This window comes from Sinocyclocheilus grahami, unplaced genomic scaffold (genome assembly GCF_001515645.1).
Source record: "Sinocyclocheilus grahami isolate Dianchi unplaced genomic scaffold, SAMN03320097.WGS_v1.1 scaffold1330.1, whole genome shotgun sequence".
Classification (NCBI taxonomy): domain Eukaryota; kingdom Metazoa; phylum Chordata; class Actinopteri; order Cypriniformes; family Cyprinidae; genus Sinocyclocheilus; species Sinocyclocheilus grahami.
The window spans coordinates 58,619-68,455 of record NW_015506509.1 but is presented as its reverse complement, the minus strand read 5'-3'; the positions used below and the strand labels follow the sequence as shown (position 1 = coordinate 68,455).

Sequence of the window (9,837 nt, the reverse complement as noted above, 5' to 3'; positions counted from 1 at the left end):
ACTTGTTGGGTCTTTCCCAAAAAGACTCATGGCTGTATTCGATCAAAAGGGTGCTTCTACTAAATACTGAGCAAAGGGTCTGAATACTTAGGACCATGTGATATTTCAGTTTTTCTTTTTTAATAAATCTGCAAAAATGTCAACAATTCTGTGTTTTTCTGTCAATATGGGGTGCTGTGTGTACATTAATGAGGAAAAAAAATAACTTAAATGATTTTAGCAAATGGCTGCAATATAACAAAGAGTGAAAAATTTAAGGGGGTCTGAATACTTTCCGTACCCACTGTATATATATATATATATATACTGTTTATCTTAGGAAGGGGTTTCCTCGCAAAGGTTATCATCTTAATCAGGGGACCTTGATATGGAAGAGTTTGAAAACTCGCTTTGAGTAAACTATTCTACATGTTTTAGTAGATTGCATGCGGTGAAAGCTAATTTTTAAGCTTTAAACAAATAAATGGCTCCCACAATAGGGCTATTTTAACAACAATGAGACACAAGACATCCTTGTTGGTATTCAAAAAGTGTTGAAGGATGTCCCCAGGGGCAATTTATTGGATTTGGATTGCCAAGCTTTAACAGAGAAACTTGAGGTGCTTTGGTTCCTTACAAAACCTCCCTCAGGCTTGTGTTGCTCAGAGAGGAGTGGTGGAGGAGATGTCATATGTCTTAAATGTTTTGCATGGGAGCGTTGATCAAAAGGCAGGACCCATCTTTCATCCAGAAGAGATGTCTGATAAATGCAGAGGGGATGCAGATTCCAACATTGGAACAATGTTTCGGATGTATTATAGAGGTGGGCTTGCAAACAAAAGGGTGTTGGTTCGATCCCTATAAAGAGCACGCTTGAGTCATCAACATTGTGCCCTTGAGCAGTAAGTGAAATTGGAAGTCGCTTTGTATAAATGCTAAAGTTTGACTTACAAACTAAAACATTTAAAGAGATTGTTGAAGTTTTTTTTTCATGAATATGTAAAATACTATTAAGATTTGAATTGTCTGAACCTAAGATGAAAAGCCTGAAGCCTCTCAACAAATAATACCTGAATTATTTCTGAAAGGCCAGAAATAATTATCCTTCTTCTTTGATTGCTGGAGGGATTTTGAGGTCCGAGATCCAAAACTAATGTATGCAACATCTAAAGCAGTCATTCTGTCTTTTAAATCAATTATAGCAGCTATCTCTATGCTGAATATTTTAATTCATTTGCAGAAAGTTAATGGATTGCTTTTATACAGTAAGTGCATTCAGAGACTGGCACTCCTTGAGTAGCAGCCATTTCTATAGACCGCTCACATTGTGTCTGAATCAAAAACACTTTGTATCAAGATTTTTTTTTTTACCGTTGTTGAGGTTAAGGGTACAGCAGAGTTTCCACAAAACCCTTTGAGAAGAGAATCACTCGTCCGAAACCACAAACAAGAGACTTAAGTGAGACAAAAGGCTCTGGAGGTTTTTCTGGCAAATGGGGATAGTCAGAGCCATTATTCCCAGTGAGAGCAGAGCCCTCGGAGCAGGACAGCTAGTGTCTTTAAAGCCCCGGAGCAGTGTGAGGTACTGCAGGTTACGAGCGTGCTACTCTGTCACGGCCCCGTCTCTGCCACATTTCAGCCCCCAACAAACTCTCTGAGATGCCTTCCTTAATTGGAAAGGATTCCTCAAATGGTGCAGGGCCCAATGGTATAGGGAGCGTGGATGTGCTTAGAATGTAGGATGAGGAGTTTGTGCTTGTAACTGTGTCGGATATGGAGGACAGGTGTTTTGTTTTTTGTTTTGTTTTCAATCAGTTATGTTTACATATGCACATACATGCAGATTTTAATTGAGTCAGTTCAATACAGTATGATATAGATACACTATGTCAATATTTGATGAGAAAATTAAGATGAAGATGTTTCGGATTTGTAGGATTTTGCATGCACAGGCCAGGTGTTTGTTTTGTTGTCAATCAATTATTTTTACATTTATGCATATCAGTAGAATAAATTAACTGAATCAATTAGATAGGTTTATATTTGGTGAGAAAATGCCACATGAAGATAAAATCAAAATGTATTTTTTTGTAATGATTTTACTTTATTTATTTGTGATTTTCTTTGTTTGGTTTGGTTTTTGTTTTGTCAATTCATTATGTCACATAATATAATATAGCAGAATAACTGAATTGAATTGAATTATCAGATATGCCAATATTTGGTGAGGAAATGTCCCATATGAAGATAAAATCAAAATGTATACTTTTTATATTAAATTATTTTACTTTTTTATTATATATTTTTGTTTTGTTTGTTTTGCCAATCAATTATTTTTGCAGAATATGCAGAATGCAGAACCTATGCAGAATAATTTAATTTAAATTAACTGAATAAATCAGATATGCCAATATTTGGTAAGAAAATGCCCCATATGATTTATATATATATAAATGTGTATATATATATATATATATATATATATATATATATATACTCTATAAACATTTTTTATTATCGCACTCTATTTATTTTGTTTTGTTAATCAATTATGTTTATGTATGCAAAATAATTAAATTGAATTATCAGAGCACTATTTGGTGAGAAAATACCCATATAAAAATAAAATCAAAATATATACTTTATTTATTATATGTTTTCTGTTTTGCCCTGCCAATAATTATATATATTTTTTAAGTATGCAGAATAATTGAATTGAATGAATCAATATTTGGTCAGAAAATTCCTCATGCAAAAAAAAAAAAAATATATATATATATATATATATATATATATATATATATATGATGTATGTTCTGCGTTTATTTATTCATTTTAGTTTGTGTTTTTACTCAGTGTTCGAATCACATAATGTAAACTAGTTGAACATCATCATTTATGGAAGCTTTCATACTATTTGATGAGGAGTTTGTGACTATGTTGCATCTGTACACTTTTGTGTGCACATAGAGGACAAACAGCATGTATGTGTGTGTTCATCTGCCAGTGAGAGTGCTAATGCATTTGTGTGTGTGTTTGCGTGTATGCAGAGCATTAAGAAGCATGTGGGCTGGCCATCCTCCCCTAGCGCCAGAGATTCACAATGTATTTTTTGTCGCATGCAGACCCACGGCATATCTCGAACAGTCCCCCCCACCCCCCCTCCCACCAGCAATAGTTATGCTTGTGGTGAACAATTACGCAAGCATAACCTGCCTCTTTAATTTAGGGTTTTCAAGATGCAAGGGACCTTCGAGGATGTTAAATTGCTTTTGGCTTTCTGTTTAAGGCAAAACTGAAGTGCTGGTGCCTAGAAACCCGAGAAGAATAGGACAGACATTTCTTTACTAACAGCAGCTTTTAGAAAAAAAAATCAGTGGCTTTGTTTAGATAAAAAGGGTTTGCAGATGTATGGGTATGGATGGGTTTCTCTTGGACAAACCAGAAAAGAGTATTGAGTAAAAGAGAAAAAGCAAAGTTATAATACTGCACTAAACGACATTATCCTGAAAGGCATCCTATTGTATAGAGTAATGATTGCTCTTTTGGTTTGTGCAATTGTTTTGTTTGAAATACTATAAATGTACTGTAAATGCTGGCAGTAACATGACAATGGCACAGACTTTATTCTGAAGAGTGTACCCTGCAATCTGCCAACCTGACATCTGACATCTGACAGCTATCTCCCCGGTTTGTTCTGGCAGGGTCATAATTGAAAAAGCTCCTTTGCAATTAAGACCTTACAAAAAAACCCAAGCTGAGCAACTCCAGCTCTAATGAATATACAGCTGTCTGGCATGATTATATGAGCGCTGAGAGATAATTAATCTTGCTTGCTGTCTCCCTGTCTATTATTCCACCCTCGTGTGTTACCAGACCTCTTTCATTTATCCGTGGCATGAAGAGCAAGATATGGAACTTGGATATCTGAACATGTGAGATGACAACTTGTGGCACATTGTAGATATTTGATTATTTTTTTATATATTTTAAATAATTTTATTAAATTTTTTAGGGATGCGAATCAATTATATTTAAGTATACATTTAAGTTTTTAAGTATGCATATTAATTAAATGACTATATGAATATTTATTTAAAAAATAAGGTGATTGATAAACGTTTTATTGTTATAAATTATTTCTTAACTTGGTTTATGAATTGCTATTACATAAGAATATATATTACATAAATAACTTGCCTTTCAGCGACTCACATAACATAATTACTATTCATGACCAAAGCTGTGCCTGAATATAATTTTTAAAATTAAATCATAGTTGGCACAACAATGTTTTAGGCCTAATACTAAAACATTTATGACAAAAATGCCAGGATGATGCTTCTTTACACTTTCTAATAGCATCTCAAATGAATATCCGTCGCAACTAGATATTTAAAACTGCGTCATACTTGTGGAGAGAGCTTGATGGGATTTATAATGTGCCCTTTTCAGAACATCCTTACACCCCAGAATGGTTTTACAACTCAGATTAGAAGTCTTAACACAATTCCATATGTATCCATTATCTATATGATAAGATGATAGAATCAGAATCAGAATGAGCTTTATTGCCAGGAATGTTTTCACATACGAGGAATTTGTTTTCATGATAGAAGCTTCTGCAGTGCAACAGAATGACAGCGACAGAACAAAAACACAGATAATAAAAGAATAATAAAAAATAAATAAATAGAACAAGTAAATAAGGAATAACAATATATAAATTGACAATTGTATGTGCAGGTATATTACAATAGACAGTTTTGTATGTACAGGTATATTATGTGCACATTTAAAGTGTAGACTAAGTATGTGTGTTAGATAAATAAGTGTATGGGTGTATAAATAGTGTTGTGTGTTCCACAGTTATTGTCAAGTGTTCATGAGATGGATTGCCTGAGGGAAGAAACTGTTCCTGTGTCTGGCCATTCTGGTGATCAGTGCTCTGTAGCATCGACCAGAACATAATGCAGTCCCATGCCAGGTGGGCCAGCACCAGTCATGACCACAGACGTTAGAGCCACAGGCCTGTAGTCATTTAGTCCTGCAATTTTGGATTTCTTTGGGATGGGGAAGATGGTGGAGCATTTGAAGCATGAAGGGACTTCGCACAGCTCCAGTGATCTGTTGAAGATCTGTGTGAAGATGGGGGCCAGCTGGTCAGCGCAGGATTTCAGACAGGCTGGTGTAACACAATCTGAGCCTGGTGCTTTTTTCCTTTTCTGCTTCTGGAAGACCTGGCGCACCTCATCTTCACTGATTTGAGGTGCAGGTGTGGGGGAGAGGGGGGTTGCAGGAGGTGTGAATGGTAGTGTGGAGAGGTGTTCAGAGCGGGTGTGGGGTGTTTTTTCAAACCTGTAATAGAACTCATTCAGATCGTCTGCCAGTTGTTGATTCTCCACAGTGCTGGGGGATGGTTCCTTGTAGTTGGTGATCTCTTTTATACTTTTCCACACTGATGCCGAGTCGCTGGAAGTGAACTGAGTCCTTAGTTTTTCAGAATAATTCCTCTTTGCATAGCATCCTTTATCGTGGTGTAACAATGATCCAATATATTACTGTCTCTGGTGGGACATATAACACGCTGTCTGTATTTTGGCAGTTCCCGGGAGAGATTTGCTTTATTAAAGTCCCCAAGAATGATTATAACAGAGTCTGGGTATTGTTGTTCTGTGTCTGTGATCTGACCAGCGAGTTTCTGTAAAGCTGAGCTCACATGCGCTTGCGGAGGAATGTAAACACTTACGAGAATGAACGAGCAAAACTCCTTCGGCAAATAGAAATACTTACAGTTAATGAAAAGCGCTTCTAGATCGGGACAGCACATCTTCTTTAACACTGTTACATCTGTACACCACCTTTCGTTGATGTAAAAGCATGTCCCACCGCCACGTGATTTCCCCGTTGATTCTGCGTCGCGGTCCGCTCTGAACAGCTGGAAACTCGGCAGATTTAACACGCTGTCCAGTATGGCGGTATTCCTCAGTGTGAGAAATCCTTATTTGTCCGGGAGAACAGAAGGAGTTTGTCCGTTTTGTTGGGTAGAGAGCAGAGGTTCGCTAGATGGATGCTATGCAACGGCGTTCGAAATCCGCGCTGCCTGAGCTTCACGAGCGTGCTGGCTCACTTCCCCCGTCTGCGTGGTCTGAAGCGTTTGATCAGCGCAGCTGCTCCGCCAACTACTATGTCCAGCAAAACATCAGAATAGTCTAAAACCGGTAATATATCGGGTGATGTGTAGTGCCGAATGTCCAGCAATTCCTCTCTGGTGAAACTGATTGCAGGGATATGACTAAATACAGGACAAACTAACAAAAACAACTGCAGAGCACGCCACGGAGGCCGCCATCATCATCGGCGCCATCTTTGATCTCATTGAGAACATTGAGCTGCTACCTTGATGAAAATTTGCAATACTTTTTGGCAGAATTACATCCTGTGTGTTTAAAAGCCAGGTTTAGTCATTGCTCAGGAAGTTGCTTTTTTGTGGACTAAGCGTGTGTTCTTAGCCATGTGATTCATTTATGTAGGAACATCCTTAAAGTCTACTTTACTCTACTTTCATGAAACTGAAACAAAATATTTCCTTAATGCATTCTGAACAACATGTGGTGTTTTTACTGGCAAGCTGAATAAATGTGTGTATAAAATTAAATTGATTAAATTTTTGTATAAAGTGCATCACCCTTGATAAAACTGTAACACCACTGTGCACAGCGCTTGTTAAAGAAACAACACGCTCTAAATTATTATATTTTGAAAAGTCTTCTTAGTTGGTAAATGACAAGTGTTTTCCTCTGGCCCTCAAAAACAGTTAATTTCATTCTAATTATGTTCCAAATATTTTATAAAAAAATACACATTCATGTTTGACTCAGAAGTAAAATGCACATTGGGGCAGGAGCAGTTTAGATGATTTGATTGCATCACATTACATCTATTTCTATTGTATTTTTAGTGAAGGAAACACCTGGGAAATGGAACTAGTTTGGTGTTCTACTTGTCTAAAATGAATAATGCTGTCTAAGTAATGCAACAAAAGTAGCAACAACGCAACAAATGTAGACCGCTGTTATTATAATCAGTAGGCCTTTCTACACTGCACAAATCTGATGAGACCTTCAGTTGATGAATGCCCCATTTCTATTTTTAACGTGTTACACAGCAACTCCAGCCAATTTCTTTATCTGTCTGAAATAAAATTTTATTTGTAGTATATTTTAAAGAATTCTGAACAAAACTATATTATTTATTTTATTTTATTTTTTTCTTTTATTTTAGATGAGAAAAGACCCAGGTAAAGACAATTTCAAAACATTTTATTATTTTATTAAATTCAAAAATTCTCCCAAAGTGTTGCCTCGAGTTCACAGCTGATTGGTTGATTATTAGTGAAGACTCTGAGGTGGCAAGGAACTTTGACACGTTCAGTGTGGAAAGCATCAGTCTCTTCCATTGCTCTCCTGGTGTAAGTGTGAAAATTCAGTCAAAATCTAATGACACTTCAGTCGATGTTGATGCAAACTTTTTCTTTTGTCTGTCAGATCAAGAGAGGATTGGAAAAGACTCGTCCTACGAGCAAGAAGGAAAGGTGATGTTCGTGATTGATGCAGTGTACGCAATGGCGCACGCCCTCCACAACATGCACAAAGACCTGTGCCCTGGCAAGGTGGGACTCTGTTCCAAAATGGACCCAGTTGATGGAACCCTCCTGCTAAAGTACATCCGCAATATCAAGATAGCAGGTAAGCAGTTTACATTCACTCTAAAAAACACTGGGTTAAAAACTACCCAACCACTGAAAAAATAACCCAAAAAAGGCTCAACCCAGCATTTGGGTTACAAAATAACCCAGGATTTCTGCATTACCACTCTTCTATTTGTTTTTTGACAGACCTACCAGCACAGAGCAAACATCTGTTTATGGGTGCTTAAGAAAAGGGATTTTTGCATAACTAGCCTCTGATGGTGAATTTAAGTTTCTTTATTGCGGCATAACAATTTTAAAACAGCTCTCTCACAGGATACATTTTTTTGAAAGTTGTCCAAAATCCTTTTACTAAAGCCCCACCCTGGCCGTAAATTTTCAACAAATGGTTTAACAAAGATTAGCTGCTGGAATGGATTAGAGTTGTGAGAAACAAAAGAAGCCCTGAGGAACAACAGACTGCTCCCCAGAAAAGTATTTTGATATGTGCTTAGCGTACCCAAGCCAAGGTTCCTCCTGAGCCATGTATGTGTTAATTAAAGCAGTTTGCAGTGGGCTCACAACACCCTTTGGACATGTTTCTTCCTGGACTATCACTGACAGTATGACTAATTAATTTACTGAGTATTAACATTTACTCAGAGGACCATGATGATGTGGCCTACTGTTCTGAAGTGTTACCGGCTAATAGAATATGACTTCAGGGTCATAAACTTTTTTCCCCCCAACTGGGTCAACTGTTATGCAAATCGATCTGTCACATGGTTCTCTGACCAAGTGCCCTTCAATCATTAGTGCATTTGATTGAATAATTGTCTACTGAGCTTTACTGTGTCAATAACGTCTGCTTTGGAATAGGCCATTATTTTTCTGGTGGAAAACGTGCAGATCTAATTGAATTAATTAAGTGCCTGTCAATTACTGCTGTAGTTGAATGCTAGTTCAGAACATAAACACTTGATTGATGAGTCCTTTGGGAACCAGTTAAGAACGGGTGTTTTAATTAATTGTACTCAGTGATCGAACTGAGCCGATAATCGGTGGCTTCATGGCTTGGTATTGTTTGGTAAGGTTTGCCTGTTACTTTAGCTTCGGAATCTATTGTTGCTTATTCTGTCCATCAAATGGTCTGGAACAGACAATGCAATAGTGGTAAAAGCAAGTTTATTCACACTTATGTGTTTATGCATTTCTGTTGGATCCTCAGTAGTCAGATTCAGCGCTGCACCATCATTTACTTTCAGCCTACATCATACTGTCTTGTTTAAAAATGAATCTGTTGCAAAGTAAAGCAAACAAACAGTGTTTCATTGACACAATCTGGAGCTCTTTGCTAATTTTACCCTGTGTTTACACTGGACGTGAGTGGCGCAATGCAACTATAGACAACAAAACCCATTATAATTGGTGATTCTGTCTACACTGGATTCGGCACGGATTGACACAACAAATCTCCGACAGTAAACTGATGTCCCGATCTATTTCTGACACAAGCATTCGCACCGCTTCTGACCTGAAAGAGAAATGGATTCGCGGCATGATGCAACAGCGCTCGCGTCCGATGTAGACATGTTAGGATCACAAGGAAGGCAATTCAAAGACTATTTTTTACAACTTACACTACACAGTGTCTTGTAATCTTGTAATGTCATCTGTATGGTTCTGTTGATGGAGTAATCCTCTGTTTGTGTCTCTCTAGTGTTGTAGAAGCAGGAGTTGATCTTTTCCTGCGGAGGTGGTGCTTAGCCACACTATTACGTCATAAAGTGGCAAATTCCAAAAGGAGTCGTTTTCTGAGCTTGGTTTCAATAAAAGCTGTTTTTAAACTAACGAGAAATGTCAAAAGATCAAGGGCAATTTGATTTCTCAGTTCATGACTCCTTTAATAACAGCAGCATTTGAGCTGCATGAACTCCACAAGTTTATGATCCTGCTTAAAGCTTGATGATCATGTTCTCCAGTATGAACATCTGAGGAGTAGCCTACTGTAGTTCACACGCTCAATGCCATATTAGATTATATTTCTTGTTAATTATATCTTTACATTATTAAAAATCCTACCACTATTCCTACAAAAAAATTATCAGATTTTTAATGTGGAGTCTGTAGGGATTTCATATACAGGATACGGAGATGCCACTGGATCA

At 37.3% G+C, this 9,837-nt stretch overlaps 1 protein-coding gene across 2 annotated transcripts in view; it reads left to right on the top strand.

The window, feature by feature from the left end:
- The window catches only part of LOC107569297 (metabotropic glutamate receptor 4-like), a 181,369-nt gene that overhangs the window by 129,254 nt on the left and 42,278 nt on the right, over nucleotides 1-9,837 (top strand). For both annotated transcript variants that reach the window (XM_016255349.1, XM_016255350.1), the window contains exon 7: nucleotides 7,527-7,727. In XM_016255349.1, coding sequence (XP_016110835.1) covers nucleotides 7,527-7,727 — 201 coding nt within the window. The remainder of the gene's footprint in view (nucleotides 1-7,526; nucleotides 7,728-9,837) is intronic.